Below are 19,848 nucleotides of genomic sequence, written 5' to 3' on the forward strand. Positions count from 1 at the left end.
TATAACCACTACTTTATTTACACACCATACACATGCCAGAGTAATTACAGCTACCAGGTTTACAGATTTTTTAAAAACTTGTATTTACAAATAAAAGTCAGGGACCAGGGGTACTATAAATATAAAAAAATGTCAGAAAAAAATGATTAGAAATGTCTTTAACAACGTGTCTACTGTTGAAGGCATAAAAACCAAATAAAGCATCCTCAAACACTAAAAAATCCTAAAAGAATCTGAACGAGAAAGACATACTGACAAACAAACAGAATTTTCTCCAGAGCACAGCTACATGGGAACAATCCCAAAAAAAAGTAAGGAACAGACTCAGGAACAGTGGTACCCATGAAAATCTTCCAAACTTAATTTTTTTTCCGCATAATAGGAATATAGGAAGATAATTTTTCTTTTAGCCCCAGCAATAACAGGATCAAAGTTCAGTTTCCTTCTTGCATTATCATCTGCATAACGATAACTGACTTGTTAAAAAAACAATAATAATAAATTATGACTGGTCTCTTGCAATGTTGGCACTTTGGATTTAATTAATATATTTTTGTCCAGGCTAATTGCATGTTTTTTATATTAACATTTCTCCTCAATGAGAGCATTAAGATAATATAAAGGGCAAAAAAACAACATTTTTTTATTATACAGAATTTTTTTGCAAAAAATGTTGCTGACGTCTATACAGCTTAATGATAGCAAATTTGACCAAATAAATCAGTTTTTCACAGCGCTGTCAGGCGGTTCATCCTTGGAGCAAGGCATACATCATTCTGAATTGTTCTCATTTATGATTTTGTTGTATTGTGTTTTACTTTGGTTGTCATAGAAACGTTCACAATAGAGAGCTGTGCCCCTCCAGAATATTATAACCATTGCCCATGTGACATAACATTCAATAACCTTTTTGGACAAGACTATCTAGCAGACAATTACTTTGTCTTAAAGATGCTGCAAAGAAGATTGCTTGCCTTTTAAGTAATTGTTGCTAAATGTATTGGTGGGCACCGAAACGGCTGTAAATCCATATCATTGTACCACGATGTTCATTGGTCCTATTTGAATCAATAAAGTGTTATCTTATCTAATCTTATCTCATGTAACTGTAGGGGTTGAATCTTTTGAACCTTTTTGAAGCTTGAATAATTTTTAAAAAACTCTGATGGTATTCAGTTTTCATTATAAAGTTTTAGTTCAGTTGTAATGATCCAGTGGTTCTCAGTTTTCTCCAGTAATGTTAATCTAAAGTAAGTTAATCTTTCAAATGAATTCAAATTGACAGATGCATGTTGTGTGCATGGAAAAACAATGAAAAAGCACATTAACATGCATATGGCAAACAATTCTATCTCTTCTCGGTGTTCATTGCATTTCACTCTTTTATTGGGTGTGTTCTGCCCTCTTTTGGTATTCTATACCTATTCTTAACTGATATTTGAATGAATCTAAATAATATTCGACAGGCCTCACATTTTTGTGTTGATCCTATTGCTGCACTACTATGTTAAAAATATATGGATATATATTTTAGCTGCATGAACTACTGACCTCATAATAAACTAAATAGCTCATTTGCTCTTTAAATACATCCAGTCTGTGTGGTTTTCAAGAGTACGGAACAATATGGAGTCAACATACAGAGTGTTCGACGTTTTGTTGTAGAAACTGAATACGTGCAGTGTCCTCCGGATCAAAGACGTTTACATCACATATAGATATTTTCTATCCACTTCTTCATCATGAAGTGCTTTTTATTTTTTCCTTCACTATATATTTTATTGTCATTGTGCACAATGCATGTGTCTGCCTAGTGCAAAAATGGCCGAAACAGCATTTTTCTGTTATGTTTTGTCAGTAAACATGTATAGTATTAAACCTATCCGTATACAGCAAAATGCAGAACTGAGAATACCTTGAATGCAGCCGAGGTGAATTCATGCAAAGACGGTTCTGAATTGGTTTAACCCAAAGGTGGAGGATAGTTGAATGCCTGCATACAGCACAGCCCTTATGTTTGAAGCCTAGAAGCAAATGAAAGATTAAGAGTGGTTTGTACATTTGATTTATTAATAAGGATGCACCAATATTTTGGTCAATAAGGAATTATTCGATCCATCAGCCGTTGGATGATTGTTTGAAAACAGATCAGGGCTGATTATTTCCTGTCAAAATTTGGTTAAAAGCATGCAAGAAATAAACTTGTAAGTTTCTTGTCTTGAATTTAAGGCTTTCCTGGGTTAAAGCAATAATGACAGAATGTGACAGAATGCTGTGTGATAGAATGCTGAAAGAAACAGTAGGCTAATTTACCAAAATATACCATAGACAATACAGTATATATATATATATATATATATATATATATATATATATATATATAAATGATATGCCACAAATTGTAACATTACATTTACCTCAGAAAAGTTATAAACTGTTCACTGTTTGTAAGTTAAAGTAAACACTAGAGGGAGCATATTTAGTTACTGCTATGTATGTTTGAAATAAAGAAATATCTTACGCTCACCAAGGCAGCATTTAGTTAATCAAAAATAAAGCGATACAGTAATACTGTGAAACGTAATTTATTCCTGTCATGGCAAAGATGGTTTTTCAGCAGCCATTTATCTTCAGAAATAACTCTAATATGCGAATATGCTCTGTTATTAACAATCATTATTCATATGTCGTTTATCGCAAACATTATTATTTGTTCAGAATAATGAATTAAAACATTTGTTTATTTTCATTTTAATTTGAAGTATACGAATATGGGAATTTCATCGTAAGATAAGAAAACGCTGGAGACGTTTACAACACTGTCCTACCGAAGTGAGCCAGCGTTTGAAATATTGACTTGGTTGGAGACTCACGGCGCGCGCGCGCACATCTATCCATCAACAATTGTCTCCTTCCATCCCGCTCCATTGAATCCACTTTAAAACGAGTGATGCATGAACAATCAAAGGCAAAATCTGTTTGATTTGCAGATGAAATGCCTGAGAAACGAACACTGAGAAGGATGAAAGCCCGGCAGCCTGTCATCTCATTGGACGTTTGGGTGCGTCTTCACCGCAAAGATCTTTCATCCGAGCTACTCAGTCAAGGCACAGGCACTGTAATGGCTGTGAATGACACCTGTTATGGCTGCAAGGTCTTACAGCTTTTCAAACAGTGATTGTGTACCGCGACTGTTTTAACATCAAGTTGAAACAACAAGTCTGGATGCGGTGCGCGTGCACTGAGGACGCTGGAAAGGTGCGTCTTTCTGCTTTTCTTAACTTTACAACACTGATAGCTTAAATTATGCATTAAGTGAATTTATATGGAGTACATTTTTTTTTCTCAGATTCAGGCGAAACACACATTCCTCTAAGATGCTACTATTCAGTAATGTATTTTTTTTTATTTCTGCATGCATAAATAAACAACGAAACTTATTAGCCTTTTTTGGGGGGGTCATACGGTAGTCTGATTCATTTTTTGTCGTATTTTAAGTATACAGTAGGCGCGTGGATACGACTGCTTTTTTTAAAACTGTCGTTAGAGACAGATCTCAAATAAACGAAAGAAAAATGTACTCAATGCCCCCTAGTAACCACACACTAGTATGCGTTTTCAGATAAAATGGCGTTCAGGTAATGTGGAGTGTTTGTAAAACTGTTCTGACTTTTCAGTGATTATTATACCATTGTGGCTAATCTGAACCATGCTAAACAAGGTTAGAGTTATGACAGACTATGTGTTATCCTTCTGATGCCATTTTTCCTAGTTGCATAGATCAAGCTGGTTTATGATCAATAGTGAGTCCAAGCTGGTCCAGCAGATATAGAGAATAAGTATGACTGGATAGACCTTGACCAAACTGGTTACAACTGGAAGAAAATGAAATAGCTGTCATCACATTTATATATATATATATATATATATATATATATATATATATATATATATATATATATATATATATATATATATATAAATACATTTTTTCAAATACCATAGCATTTGGTATTTGGCTGTTTAATTGTCAAGGATGTTTATAATCAGTTAGGAACTGAGGAAATAACAGCAATCAAGAAAAAAGGAGATTGTATTTCTGTAAACATAATGGTTGCTACTGTACCTCCAATGCATCAGCCCTCATACTGTCAAGAGTGCACAAATCTGTCTGACAAATGTTTTTATTTTTTTTTTCCATTTTGCTGGCGGTACAGACTGAGAGGTAGCAGTTGAAAAGCTTACTTCAAGACAGTCTTTTAATAATTTCACCCTTCGATTCCCATGATGGCTCTGACCTGCCTTTGTGAACCTGTGAATGGATCAGATCAGGATTATATGCTCTGCAATAGCACTGCATTCAACTTTACCGGCAATGAGAGCGGACATTGTCACCTTCAGACCATGGAAGAAGTTCTGTTCAGGCTTCTGGGGCCACAACGATCGTCTTTCTTCTTTCCTGTGACTTTTACGTACATCCTCATCTTCATCACAGGGGTCTTGGGAAACCTCCTAACCTGCACTGTGATCACTAAAGACAGGAAGATGCAGACACCCACCAACCTATATCTTTTTAGCCTGGCCATCTCAGACCTGCTGGTGCTGATCTTCGGGATGCCGCTGGAAATCTACGAGCTATGGCAGAACTACCCCTTCCCCTTTGGTGAAAGCGTCTGCTGTTTTAAGATCTTCTTATTTGAGATGGTTTGTTTTGCTTCTGTGCTCAACGTTACAGTGCTGAGTGTAGAGCGTTACATAGCTGTGATTCACCCGCTCAAAACGCGCTACGCGATAACCAACAAGCACGCTCAAAGGGTCATCGCTAGCGTTTGGGTTCTGTCCCTGATCTGCGCCATCCCAAACACTTCACTTCATGGCCTGCAATACCAGTACCTGCCAGATAGGGTTCTGGAATCAGCCACCTGCAACCTGCTCAAGCCCAAATGGATGTATAACTTGGTCATCCAGATTACAACTGTGCTCTTTTACTTCATCCCCATGATGATGATCAGTGTGCTTTATCTGATGATTGGTCTGACACTGGGTAGGGGACAGAAGCAGAGGAAGGGCAAGCTGGATAAGAACCAAGACAGCTGGAAAATTCATCTGGCCAGCAGACGGAGAAGGCAGGTCACCAAGATGCATTGTGAGTGGTGGTCATATCCCTTAAACGATTTTTACATATATTTTACTGTTACAACTGTTCATTTATGCATAACATTTTTTTCCCCTTTTGTTTAATTTCAGTCATTACTAGTGCAAATCCATATAGCATCCCTAATCCAATGGCATAACAAATACAAATCCCAGTGTAAAAGCTTGCAAAGGATCACTTAGATGTCTGAAAACATCCATCTTGATACTTTTCCCTAATGGCAGTAATGCTATTCTCAGAGTGTCTTTCCGTTTTTAGCAGGTGTTATGATCATATCAGCGCTCTCTGCTCTGTAAGACTTGCAGAATAAAGTGAACACACAATAACAGATGGGAAATAGAAGCAAAACACTTTAATTTGCATTTATAGTGAATGTGTCTATACAATCACAAACTGTTATGGCACAAATTACTCACCATTAAAGCTATTCATATATACACTCTGTAAACTCATCGCATTGTTATTGTAGGGTACATAAATGTAGTGTTCGAGAAAAGCTTTAGCAGTGCTTTTTTTATCCTGAAAAGGAAAGTGCTTCATGATTTCAGAGCTTGCATTTTCATTTGAGTAAAAAGTTTGCTCACACTTTATATTAGGTGAGACCTTATATAAAACCTTAACTACTATGTATTTGCCTCATAACATAATTACAATGTACTTATTGTGTTCATATTGTATTACAAAACACTAATGCTACTGTTAAGGGTGGATACAGGTAAGGTTAGAGACAGGTTTGGTGGTATGGTTAGGGTTGAGGGTGGGTTAAGGTGTAAAGGATGGGTCAACAGTGTAATTATAAAACTAACTACAGCAATTAATTAGATATGTCATTTTATATAAGCATTTAAAAAAATAAATATAAGTATAATGTAAAAACATGTATGTACCAAATTATTATTTGAAATGCAAGTAAATTAAGGCCACCTGATATCAAGTGGGACCAAACATTTTTTTAATAAAAATTTGAATACAAATATTGAATACAAATAAAAATCATGCCTTACTTCTTAAATTTTATTGTACATTACTGTTAGATTGCAACCTCAGATTTCATTCTGCTTTAATGTCAGGGACAACAGAGTGAGATGCACCAGCAGTACTGGCTGCAGCACTCTATTGATTACATTTAATTAAATAAAAAATTAGCCCAGATAATATAAATATTTTACGGCTGGATAGCATGTGGTAATTTTAGTTTTTTTTCTAACCCTAACAAAACATCAGTTATTATCACCTTTAGCTTGCTAAGGCAAAATAATAATAATAATAATAGTAATAATAAGGTTCCTTTGCAACATGTTATGTAAAAAAGGACATTAAAACTACTGTGAACTAAATGATATTACTGAATTAATCACAAAAATAGTCAATGTACAAGACAATTGGCCAAGCAATATGCAATAATTCATATGAATTAGCCTCAAATTCGCCAAGACATAAAATAGTTACAAACTGCATTTTCCCTACAGATGGGGACTTCAATTCAATTAGATCAGATTCAATTAGACTGTTTGCCATGGATACTGGTGAATATTAAGCCAGAAATACACATGTATGTGAATTTGTGCTTGCCAGCACATATACTTGCATTTGGTAATGAATTGCAAGTTTCTAAATCCTGCATCACAACGAGGCATTGAGAGGATTTTGCGTCCCAAGAAGCTAATAACCAAACACTAGTACTTCCATGTGGCCTAAGTACAACTGACCAATCAGAATCAAGTATTCTGGAGAGGGACTGAGATGCCATTGGAGTTCTGGGAAGAATGCCTGAAGAGTAGTCTGAGGATCTGAGGGCTTGCTTTCACAGTTGATTTTAACATTGTTTTACTTGATTTCTTCTCTCTCTTTATAGTTGTGGTGGTATTAGTTTTTGCCATCTGCTGGGCTCCGTTCCACATCGACCGACTCTTGTGGAGCTTCATCACGAGTTGGACGGACCATATGCATAACATATTTGAATATGTTCACATAATCTCAGGCGTGCTCTTTTACCTCAGCTCTGCCGTTAACCCCATCATCTACAACCTTCTCTCCAGTCGTTTCCGGGAGCGATTTCAAGCGCTGGTGTGCAGTCGACTGCCATCAAGCTCTTCTCGTAATGACTCAGTGCCTTTCTACATCATCCCCAAAGACCCCCCCACTGATTTCCAACGTCCAGGCTAAGAGATGGAACGCTGGCCACTCACTTCCTTTTGTCATTATCAGCAGCAGGTGGGAACTGGAGAATGAATGCTTTCATGTGAGACAACATGCTCCGTAATTTCACATGGGAAGCCTATACCTCTTGCTAAGAACAGAAAAAACTAAAATGTGATAAGTCCAAAGAGAAAAATGAAAATAAAACACTGTACAGTTTTGCAGAAGTGCCATGTCATTCATACTCAGTATTACGGTTCCTGTGGACATTAGTAAAATAACAGGAACAACAAGGTTATTCGTTGAGAAATAATAAAATTGCTGCTATTTGCCTGTTCAAAAAAATGAAACTGCTCATCTGTATAATACATATGAAGTCTGTATCAACTGTATTTCCTTTAGACATTCTACTAACTATAGCTAACTGTAATGTCAACTAACTCTCATTCATTTTTAAGTACATGTTAACTATCTATCTATCTATCTATCTATCTATCTATCTATCTATCTATCTATCTATCTATCTATCTATCATCAGCATGTGAATGGATGTCAAGTTAAAACTGTATTAAATTATTATATAAAATGGCATATTATTAACAATATATATTTCAAATGAGTGTCTAATTGGGAATGAGTTGCTCTTTTTGTCATTTGTGTCATGGGGACATAAAAAATTGATAGAAGGTAGTCACTGGAAAAAGTTATTAGGAAAATAAAACGATACGAACTGCATGGGGAATTAACTGTTACAGAGAGAAAAGTTTATATTTTATGTTTCAGTTAATTGCAGGTGTTTGTTGGGTGTGCAGAGATTCTGGTTTAAATATTGCAATTATTTTAAATGTTGTTTTAGAAATGTTTGTGCTAAAAGTGCTTCGCTAGAATTCAACATTATGAGAATTAGGAAATTTCTTGTAAGTGTGCATTGTAACTGCTAAATATATTGGAGAACTATGGCCTTATTTTCAAGTAGTGCTCATTATTTGTTTCTTTCCCTTGTTAGTGACCTTGCCTGTTGACAGTTTAATCTAGCAGCTGTCACATAAATGTGAGACGAATGGGTGACTCTCTCAGGGGGAGATTATTTTTTTTTTGTCATTTCAGCCTGGTCTTATGAAAATATATACTGTATATTAACCCCAGGAGACTAAACTGTAAAGGTTAGAGTTGTGAATGTATGATCACCTTTTAAAGCTAATTGAAAAATAAATAGTGCATTTTGGCTTTACAACATGTTAAAAAATTAACAGTCAAAATGATTGTCATTCTCAATCATTTTCAGAAAACTCCCAACCTTTGAATAATGATCATATTATCATAATACTGGACTTAAAACAAGACATAAGACCAATAAACACAATAAGATTTCCATAGGAGCTCATTATTTGAATAATGTAATTTTGCTTGAAAAAAATACATGAATGATTCATAATGTTAGATCCAGGAAATAGTATTTATAATAATATCTTATGCTAACTGTACAAAAAGGTTTTTATATACAATGGCAAGTTACTTTATATATAAGAAGGGGTATGAAAATATAAGGATGTTTATATATACAAGGATATGCATGCATGTGCAAAAATAGGTTATAGTGAAATTTCATCACAGGGTAAACAAGCTATTAAAGGAAAAACGATTGCTTGTATATAAACCCCCAGTGTCTCAGAGCACAGTTTTTAGTAAGCATCTCATCCTCAGTTAGAGAACGTAGGTCTGCGGGATATTCGAATCACATTATATGTATTGAGCCCTGGAGCGTCAAATCCAGGAGACAAGCCTTTCTTGTCAAAGACATAAAAGTTAAACAGCTGGCCGTCTTGAGCTTCGAGGGACACGGATGCAGTGTTCACACGCAACACGCAAGGATATTCTTTCTCAAAAACGACTCTAAAGACTCGGTCCACTAGGAAATTCAATTTTATGGTCCGGTACCGCTCAGGGATGAGATCTTCTATTTGAGGTCCAAACTGTTGCATGATCAATACACCATCCTGCCCCGCTTTAATCTCATAAAACGTTATGTTGCCGTAAGTGTAAAAACCCACGTAGGGTGCAGGATTGGGGGGAGGAATAAGAAAGCGCCTGGCCTCCCTGAAGGCTCTCTCCATGGCGGGAATGATATACGAGTAGGCCTTTGAAACCATATCCTGGTTCTGTGGCCGCGTGCCTGCCATGAGCACTACCAATCCTAGCTTAAGCCGAGGCACCAGAGAAAAAGTAGCGGAGTAGCCGTCTAGATCACCATCTTTGCGTAGCACCTCATATCCCATCTGTTCGTTCACTTCCCACGGCGTTCCAGTGCGGTTGGAGAAGTAGTCTTTGTCGCAGCGGAACAGAGGGGTTAGCATAATTTTTAAAGTGTCTGGCTCCAATAGCTTGCGGTGATAGGCTCCCAGTAACATCATTGATAATTTAGCCATGTCAGCAGCTGTTGAATACATCTGACCGGAGGGGCGGTACCAACCCAAGTCATAAAGAGGAGCCGTTTGGCCACTGGCGTACACACCTACAGCCATTTGACCTTGGATAGCTGGGTTGATGTCAAACCCTGTGTCCTCCATTCCCAGCCTGCCCAGAATGTTATCCGTGATCCAGCGCTGGTAGTTAATACCCACAACTCTCTCAGATAGGACATGGGCGAGCAAAGAGAACGCCAAATTGCTGTAGTGGCATCTAACAAAGAAAATCGAAGAGAACAGTATGTTAAATCTTACGTCTACCTCAAAGGCATGTTATTAGGAGACAGCATAAAAAGTTATTATCATTATCGTCATGGCCCATAACCTTTACACAAAGAAACAGCAATTCAGATGGCACAAAATGAGTTCATTTAAAGTAGCAGATAGGATAAATATGGTTACATAAATCAGCTAAATTAATGTGCCGGAAACCTACTTGGTTCCTGGATCAGCAACGAGCACATCATCTTGCAGGAGGTTGATTGCAGCCTTAGTTTTCCCTTTCCACAGTAAGTTAGTTCCACGGAGTCTTCTGGGTAGACCTATAAAAAATACAGTCTGATGAATAATGCTTAATTGTGACTCTTTTTACAGGAATTTGCTCCAAGCTGAAATTTATGTTCTCTTAAAGGGGTCAAAAAATTTAAGATAGCCTGATAATGGCAGTCAAAAGAGCAAACAATGTCAAATTTCACTGCCATAGATGCTGCATTTGAAACACCCTCACAATAGAGTAAACTATTTTTTAAAAATTTGATAGAAGGTGATATAACACAAAGAATATTATAACAAATGTACATGCATTTTTAAAAAAATACATATATGAAATGCTTTTGAGGATTTATGATGCTGATGACCGTTAAATGTGAAAAGGGTCCATTGAAACAAAATAGTTTGTCCTGTACATTCCCAACAATAATCTGACTAAGTAATAATTCAAATCAAAATAAATCACTTGTTTTTCTACATTCGAAACATGGCCTGCCACACTTTCCAGCGTGGATGCGTGGGTAAATGTAGGCTATTATTAAAGGATTTAACAGTCACAACCTATATTGGACTTAAAAGGCAGCAGCTTGTGAGTAAATGGACATTTACGCTCAAGTTTTAAGGCAGAGTAACAAAAATTCTTAACGCTAATGATAGCTTTGACTGTTTAATTTCAACACTGAAAGAATTAAATTCTATTCACCTCTTATATGAACTAGCTGGCATAGCAGCTGAGATAAGAAATCATACGCATCAAGTGAAGGCATATTTTGCTGGTCAATGCAGATACATTACTTTTATTGCTGTGAAACCGCAATTAGATTTTTTATTTTTTTTTAATTCTGAGCTCTCGTGTTTGTTCCACCAAATTGTCCGTGTTCGCTACAAGCAAATGTGGTCAGACCACTGGCCCACCGCTGAGTTCAAAGAAACATTCATTTTGACCTGCTGCTATGGTTATTACATGCTGTGAGCAAATAATGTTGTTATTTCAACGCTTGTTGATTGTGCGGTCATGGAATTGCTTACCAGAAAGTTGGCTGGCCATTCTTCTTAATGTTACAGAGGACGATCGGATTTGAACCTCACCGCTGTCAAGGAAGATCAGCCCATCAGTGACGTATTTCAGCTCTGAATCTCTGCTTTTGCCCAAGGGGTTTTTAATGGTGAAGTTGTCCACATACTTCTCCAGTGGGTCATCCAGAGAGCCCACTTTGCCATCTTCCCACAGTCGATACAGCATCAGGGTGGGAAAGATCTTGGATACACTGGCAATCCTGCAGGGCAAAAGTGCAGCAATTTCAGTATTCCAATGTGCTCAAAATAAGATTTTTATTATTTATGAATATAATCTGGTTATGAAAAAATGACAGCAGCTTTCACACTGCTGCTGCTGTGAGTTCAGCAATGAAAATTAATTATTAATCATTCATCTAGTGGAGAATAATGCTACAAAAATTCCTTAAACATATTTCCAGCCAACAAACAAGTAAAGAAACGGTAAACCTGTTCTGCCTCACCGGAGTTTTTATTTTTTGTGCATTTCAATAGAAATGTCATATTTCCAAATGATTTCACTGTTGATTCACGTTCATTAAAAGACTTTTAACAATTCCTGGCTTGTTCAGTTGTTTGCATTGTGTGACTTTGATTGACTTGCCAACCCAATGTGCGTCAGAACTTGACACTGAGACCACCCTTAAGTGGTTTATGATTTCAATCTCTGTCTTTTGAACTATGAAAATGACATCTCCTAACAGTGCACCCTCATAAATCCTATATACTTCCCAGCCATGTAAGTGTGCAGGTCAAATCACCTCTCTAGTCAAAGATGAATTATATTTGTGAACACCCTTGACTCTGAAAAGTCATAAAACCATTCCACAATCCATTACAATAGCTTAAGCCATGCAAACAAGAGCTGGGTTGTGTACAAGATGATCTGTACAGCTAGAACTAGAGAAAAGAAGCTCATTAGCATTAACAAGACTCAGAGATGATTTCTTACTTCTGAGAAGGCAGAGAAAGTGGCTATATATTCTCAAGATCTGATAAAACCTGGCAGCTTCGTCATCTGTATTCAAGACAATACCATGCAGCTGCCAACCCTCAGGACCTTTAGAAGTAATATTTGGCCTACACAGCACAGCATTACAATCCATTGAGAGGTTTTATAAACTAACAGGGAAATGTGTGCGTGATGTAAATGCAAATTATGTAATATCTATACAAAAAATCTTTCCCTATTAAATATAAAATCTACAAATGAGATTTTGGTGGCTATAGTTCTGACAGAAATGAGGTCTATTATTATGATTCAAGGATTAGACGCCAGTTCCTTTTGAATATATTATGCACCAAACAGCATGGTATTAATTAGCAGAACACACCTGGATTTTCTAATACTCTCCTTATCCCCTTTCCAAGTCTACAGGCACTTAAAGGATATCATAAAAAAAATATGGCTTCAATAATTCTTAATTAAATGGAACGAAACTTTCATAATCACATTCCTCGCTTCTGCATGAGCTTCCAAATAGTCCTGGCAGTCATGTCAATTCTGTTTTTAAATATAGTGCTAGTATTCCTGTGAATTCATTTTTTTTTTCTGTTGGGCAAAATTGGTCCCTCCATGGCTTTCAATAGAGAGAACAATCTTGCTTTTGTCCACTTTGAATCTGCAACAACGTTAAGCTGCGGTGCTTGAAATGGTTCTACTCTAGAATGTAAAATGAGCAAATTAGGAGTGATTTTGGACTGATTAAATCTGGCTTGGCATAAAACTGAGCTCTAACTGTGAAGCTGCATGATTCTTCACTGAAAAAGAGCAGCATAGCTTTTAGGTGATGGTGCTTGAATGATTGGAGCTATATGGGTCCAAATCAAGGACCCTCGTGAAAAGGGAAAAGGGGGGGGCAGGGGGCACCCAGACACATAATAGGAAATTATGATAACGTTCGCTCTCATTTCCACACTTTATTATATGAGTGTGATTATTGTGCTATAGAGCAGCAGATTTCTCATTTCACATATCAGCTAGAATGAACAAGCATTTTGAATGTAACTTTCTATTAAAAAACGAGGTTTGCAACACCAATATTCAGCATAGTGCTTTCTGCACTGAAAAAATGTCATATGCTGAAATATATGCTTGTGTTAAATGAAGCAGGGATATACATAATTACCTGTAAATGGTGTATTCATTTGGCGGTGCGGAAGTAGGATCACTGCCATTTCTCTTGCCGAAGTTGCCTGTCCATAGTACTGTGTCATTGTAAGTAACAATTGCTGACAATGAGGGCAGACTGACTGGATTGATGCTATTGCGCAGCAGTGCATCAACCTAGACAAATGATAAGACAATATTACATTGGTTAACATGGCAACCACAATTCAGGCGAACACAGAGTGCATTTATAGTCAAATTTCATTTGCTTAAATTTTTGTGACATCCATGGGACGTTATTTTTTACCTAGGATTCTATAATAAATTTAGGATCTCAAAGTTTAAAAGAATGTTTATTTGAAAAATCATACTGGAATCTTTTGTAACATTATACATGCCTTTACTGTTATTTCTGATTAGTTTAATGCATCCTTGCTTAACCTGCAGAATTGAGATCAGAATTGACTAAATTTATATAACCATGAATAAATGTTTATATTGAGACTATTTAGACTGGTTCGGGTAGGTACTGCTGCAGAGTAGCCCAGCACGATTCACCATAGACAGAGACAGAGAGAAGTAGTTCCGACTACAATGTTCTTCAGCAAAACGCGCGCACCTCTGTTTATAAACCTCTAGAGCACTGACAAGTAATGGACAGCAGCTTTAAATAAATTCTTGTTCTCATAAAAAATTATGATTCCAAACTTTCGTACATAGGCTATATATTTATATGAAATATCACAGTGGCAATCAAAAAATGCTGTGTTTAACATGCCCACCGGCTGAATCAGAGATTGTGCTGAAGCATTCTGTTGGACTGAAAAATGGCCGATGGGCAGGAACCCTGTTGGAACATTGTCAGTTTTTTCAATTCCATTTGATGATGATAGTGGCACACAAATTACACATTTTAGTGTAAAAACAAAGTCCTTAAATACTCAGAGTGTTATTTCATTCAACATACTTGGCATAGGAGCTTATGATGCTAAATGAATTGTAATTTTTGGTGTAAATATTGTGTGAAACATCTCAAATATCAATGCATGGGGCGCTCATATTCATAATTTATACATTGATTACCACAGATGACATTTCATGCGATACATTTTTAAAGTGCTGTCACAAACGCCTCCTGCAGCAGTAAATTATTTTTACCCCTGCTTTTAGGAGCAATGAAGATATTTTATGCTTTTGGTCACAAGTACAGATGGAGCATTTATAACCCGGTGCACTTACAGCCAATGATTTTGCTCTAATGGAATCTAATGTGCTAGGGGAGATTTTGAAATCACTGATCTGTTCGAAATTTTGAGTTTCTGAGGAAGATAATTATTAGATTGAACAAAATCATTGCACAAAAAGCACTAGAATGTTGATTAAATGTTTTTACATGCGTACCTTCTCAAGCGCCTCCTTCAAAGAGGGGATGGGGTGTTCAAGAGGTGTGGGCTCCGGGAAGCGAGGGCACATTCTCACAGCTTTGGATCTTTCACCAGCACTTTCTTCTTAGGAAAGGGCACACAGCCATACACATATATAAAGAAAAAGAGAAGGAACGACCCGAGATGAAACACCAAAATGTTTGCTTCAATATTTTGATTCTTGTTGGTTACATATACACATTTCAATGCATCAAAAATGTTTTTCATAGAAGACTGTATCATGCACGATTTAAATAAATGTGACTATTTCAAACATGTAAAAACAATCGAGAATAACATTTAAGCCATCGTGTAGGTTGAAAAAAAAAAAGCATCTTTATGAAGGGAGTGAAATGATTAGAGTTAGAGTTAACTCTAGGGTTAACTCGTACACTTCGAATGAACTGCACAAGCACCAAATGACCAAAGAAATCATGCAAATCAAGAAATGGACAAAATTGGAGCTTAATGCAAATAGCATGCTGCAATTATCCATCTTGCAGGCCAGTTCTGCGTGTCAGGTTGTTAAAAATGAGACACGCTGGAATGAAAACTGGCTTATTATAGACTGTGTCTTGCGCTTGCGCTTGAACAGAATGACAATGACCAATGTTATTTTATCATTTATATACTCTTATATTTTTCGACGATATTTATAATCATATGATATTATCAGTTTGTTTTAATGAATGTAATTATTTTTGTTTTGAGCTTTTGTTTTATTAATTTTTAAATATTATTATTTTCATTTAATTTATTTTTAAAGGTAAAAGCAATTTTTACCTTTAACTTATCAATTAGTAATTTTAATACTTCAATTTACACTTTCAGATTTTACTTTCTAATTTCCAAAAAGGGTTTTCCTCTTTTTACCTAATATTTATAATTTATTCAGCATTTAATTTGATTAACAAAGTTTTAATAGTTTTAGGAGTGATAATAACAGTGCACACCGGACTAATGATTTTTCCTGTTTTCACGATGCCTGGTTGAACTTGATTGCTTGTTTAAATTCACTTCATCATGCAGTGGTCTATAGATTAAGCAGCACAAAACTGCCTTACATATGTAGCTCCACTTAATGTTCACCTATAAAAGAAGCCAGTCTTCCAACTTTAGCATTCTAAGTCAATCCCCACTCTCAGAGACAGCAGATAATAGGATCTGCTAATCACACATCGTGTAACCTCTCACACATGCCCGTCTGTCGCAGTTATATATATTTAGCAGGAAGTATTTATACAACTTTATAAAATTCCTTCTTTAAAAGTTTAAATAAGCTTTAATGAGGAGTCTCGGAGTAAAAGAGGTATAGGTGTATTAACACATGTGACCTGTGGACAACTCACTCACCTAGAACTAACTTGGGAAGCTGGTACTGCCAAATGAAGCAAGAAGTCATGATGATGGACAGCAGTAAGAAAAACACCAGGCCAAGCTGAGTCCATTTCACCTTCATCTTGCTGGTTTTGGTTAACCCGTCTATGGCAAGTCCTGGAGACGGCTGTTATAAATGGATAACAATGGTAGGAAACATTTTTAATTTCAGTTTACCATATGCACTCACCACAAGACAAAAAAGTGGGCTGTTCAAATATTTTTAGAAACCTCATCTCTTTACTCACCAAGGCTGCATGTATTTAATCAAACATTCTGTAAAAACAGTAACACCGTAAAGTAATATAATATATATATATATATATATATATATATATATATATATATATATATATATCTTTTATATTTTCATGTTTATTTTTAAATACAATTTAATCATATAGTTGTCTATTTAAATATATATATATATATATATATATATATATATATATATATATATATATATATATATATATATTTTAAATGCAATTTAATCCTATGATGCAAAGCTGAATTTTCAGCAGCCATTATTCCAGCATTAAGGGTCCTTTGATGAATGCAAAGTTCAAAAAAACATTATTCTTTTTACAAATAATGTAAATCTTATCGACCTCAAACCTTTGAATGGTATATACACCTAAGCTGTGTTTAAAAAGAAAGATGCATTCTCCCAATTCAATTAATCGAAATTCCACACGTAAAAACAAGAATGAGGACATTTAGCATATTGTGTCTTTGGGGCTACTCCTTGAACATATTCTTCACGCTTTGAGTCACTCAAAATATAACAATTAACGACTGCAAGAAAAAAGCCAAACAAAACCGAGAAAGTTAGTCAAGGAGAATAAATTGCGATGTAAACCTGCATGTAGCTGCTGAGCAAACCTTTTTACAACAAGAATACATAATATAAGAACACTCACCAAATGTAAGGCTTCACTTTTAATCTTGTGCATAAAAATGTATCTGTTTCAACTAGCTGTCCCAATCCAAAGAGTGCAGATTCCTTATGAAAATCCAGTTCCATTGTAGTCACACTCTAGGACCACTGGGTAGACACGGATCTGACTCTGGCCATCGCCACACTGACTGTGGCATAATCCTGGCCGCCAGATTCCCTTTGACAATTCAATTTCCTCTCCCACCACGGCGCCTGACCTGACATCATAATCCCAAGATTTACCCCTCTAAACCCCATCAGTCCAGGGCGGTTCTTTATCTTAATCCATGCAAATCGATTCACTTGGCTGCTGTTTCCCGCTTTTAGCGCGTGTGCATCGTTCCCTGCTCCAAACTACTAGACTTCCCACATGGAGAAAATCAAACTTGAAACCTCATAAGAATTTTTGTATATCTCAAGACATGTCAGAATACACGCTCGACTCAAATTGAATGTCGACGAGGAGACATACGGGAAAGTTGACACAATGATATATGTACTGTTTTTGAAACACGTTTTTGAATTTGGGTCACATATAGTGCACATTTAACACTAGTGTCACTCAGAGTCCCCTTTTGGCAGATATTCTCTAACACAAATCTTATCAGGCCATTTGCAGGTGCTAAATCTACACTACTGCACTCCACTCATCCAAAAGACCCTGACATGTGACTCGTACAGCAGGCTGTGATTGGACCAACTGACATGGAGGTACACTGGGATTAACAGGAGCAGCAGGGTTTGACAGCAGGATGAAAGAAACCACCCTCACTTATAAATACCCAACTGTGAGATTACTGGACTGTGAATTTAGCACTGACATCCTCTTCAAAGTGCCTGAACTAAAATAAACTACACTAAACATTCCTATAATCATAAGACATTTCTCTTAAGTGGTTACTTCACCCGGAACATTTGATTCTGCAATTGATTGCTCGAACTAATGTTGCTTCAAACCCATATTTGGGACACAAATTAAGCAAATTTTGAGGAAATGAGAGACCTTTCTGAACCTGCATTGAATAGACAGCAATGCAACTGAAATGTTCAGAGGCTTACAAAGCTATGTGAATGCTTTTTTGTGTTGAAAGAAAACAAAAACAATGCCTTTATTCAATAATACTTCTTATTCATATTACATATCATATTCTGACATAATGGATAGTACTATGACGCATACACATGTGTCCATTTGTACATAAACAAGAAACAGTGTTTTTTTGCATACGTTGTTAAAGGGTTAGTTCACCCCAAAATTAAAATTATGTCATTAATTACTTACCCTAATGTCATTCCAAACTTGTGAGACCTTTCTGCAAAGAAAACTAAAATACTTCATTATATTTTTCATTATATTTCAAATCATTTTAACTGCCTTTTATGAAGATTTGTACTGTTTTGTCAAACACAGTATTCGAACCCGAGCTTTCCAGCTCCTAAGTGCAACACCATATGACAGCTACAGAGTAAACCTACCATCTTGTCATAACATAATATTCTTCAAGCAATTGTGCAAACTTACGCTTTATTAATCGAAACGCTGTATATTTTAGTGAAAAGAAATAAAAGGTGTCAGAGTTTTACTGCCTCTAGTTTTCATTTTTTTTGTAAACTGCACTGATGTATGTACGAATTTGTGGCTTGATAAAAAGTGCATCAAGGTATTCAAGGCCATGAGACCAGGTAGGGAACAACATTAGGGTGCACAATTAATAACAGAATTGTAATTTTGGGATGAACTATCCTGTTAACAATAAAATGCAATAAACAAAATAAAATGAATATAAAAAAAGTTTATCCACAATTAAAAATACTACATTTGTAGTATGAAAAATGCCTTCATCCCATGTTACTTCCTTTAAAATACTACATTTGTCCTTCGTCCTTTACTTCAAATGTGTTAAAGTAAAAAAGAAGGTAGAGGTAGGTTTTTCCATGTAAAACCCTGCCTCTGATAATTCAGTTAAAGCTAAAAAATAAAAATTCTGGCACTGTCAGGGAAAGCGTGAAACGTAAAGTTTGCATATTCTGAAAGATTAATCCTGCTTGTGCAACCTGCTTGTGAGCCTCACATTCACACTCACATGAAAATAAGCACAGATGGTCACGAACTAAACAACAGTGCATCAAAGGATTAGTACATTGCTTTGGACTCAACAAGAGAAGCCATAATCTAATTGTTTAGTCCTCACTGTTTACTTTTGAGAACGATTTGTGTTGGTATTTGACCGTGCACAATTTCCCTGCAGAATGCACTGCGTTTGGGCTATGAAGGTGAAGTGTGTCTGGAGATTACCTGGGGCTGGACCGCATCCACAGACGTCTCTCTTAGGACCACCTTGCTCCCCGTCTCTCCCATGTTTTCTCTGCCAAATATAGAAATACAAGACAATTCGCTACTTCTGTTATATTACATGAAAACATGTTTTTTTTGTTGCAATTTGTACATTAATAGGCCAATGAGTTGACAATCATTTGAGTGCCCATTCATTTCTTAGAAAAAAAAAAACATTTCAACCATACATTAAAACTAATACTTTTTTCATGAAGTCAAAATGTGTTCATTCCAAGATGATATTTTTTAAAACATCATGTGGTTAAACCAACATGCATGCATAAGAAGGACTAAACTAAAATTAAATAAAAAACCATTCCAAAAAAACATTGTAAACACTTTACTTCAAGCCTTTTAC

The 19,848-nt window shown here is 36.1% G+C and overlaps 2 protein-coding genes across 2 annotated transcripts; one reads left to right on the plus strand and one right to left on the minus strand.

The window, feature by feature from the left end:
* Positions 1 to 2,962: 2,962 nt before the first annotated feature.
* nmur3 (neuromedin U receptor 3) lies at positions 2,963 to 8,307 on the plus strand. The gene is made up of 3 exons (XM_043252543.1): positions 2,963 to 3,258; positions 4,218 to 5,146; positions 7,011 to 8,307. Exons 2-3 carry the CDS (start codon positions 4,285 to 4,287, stop codon positions 7,319 to 7,321), a joined length of 1,173 nt encoding a protein of 390 aa, XP_043108478.1. The 5' UTR covers positions 2,963 to 3,258; positions 4,218 to 4,284; the 3' UTR covers positions 7,322 to 8,307.
* Positions 8,308 to 8,994: 687 nt separating this feature from the next.
* Positions 8,995 to 19,521, minus strand: lactbl1b (lactamase, beta-like 1b). The gene is made up of 7 exons (XM_043252969.1): positions 19,452 to 19,521; positions 16,192 to 16,342; positions 14,816 to 14,922; positions 13,434 to 13,591; positions 11,278 to 11,525; positions 10,196 to 10,301; positions 8,995 to 9,973 (listed from the first exon to the last, which is right to left on the minus strand). The coding sequence occupies exons 1-7, from the start codon at positions 19,512 to 19,514 to the stop codon at positions 8,995 to 8,997; spliced, it is 1,812 nt and encodes a 603-aa protein (XP_043108904.1). The 5' UTR covers positions 19,515 to 19,521.
* Between the last annotated feature and the right edge of the window lie 327 nt (positions 19,522 to 19,848).

The sequence above is a fragment of the Puntigrus tetrazona genome, chromosome 11 (genome assembly GCF_018831695.1).
Source record: "Puntigrus tetrazona isolate hp1 chromosome 11, ASM1883169v1, whole genome shotgun sequence".
Taxonomy (NCBI): domain Eukaryota; kingdom Metazoa; phylum Chordata; class Actinopteri; order Cypriniformes; family Cyprinidae; genus Puntigrus; species Puntigrus tetrazona.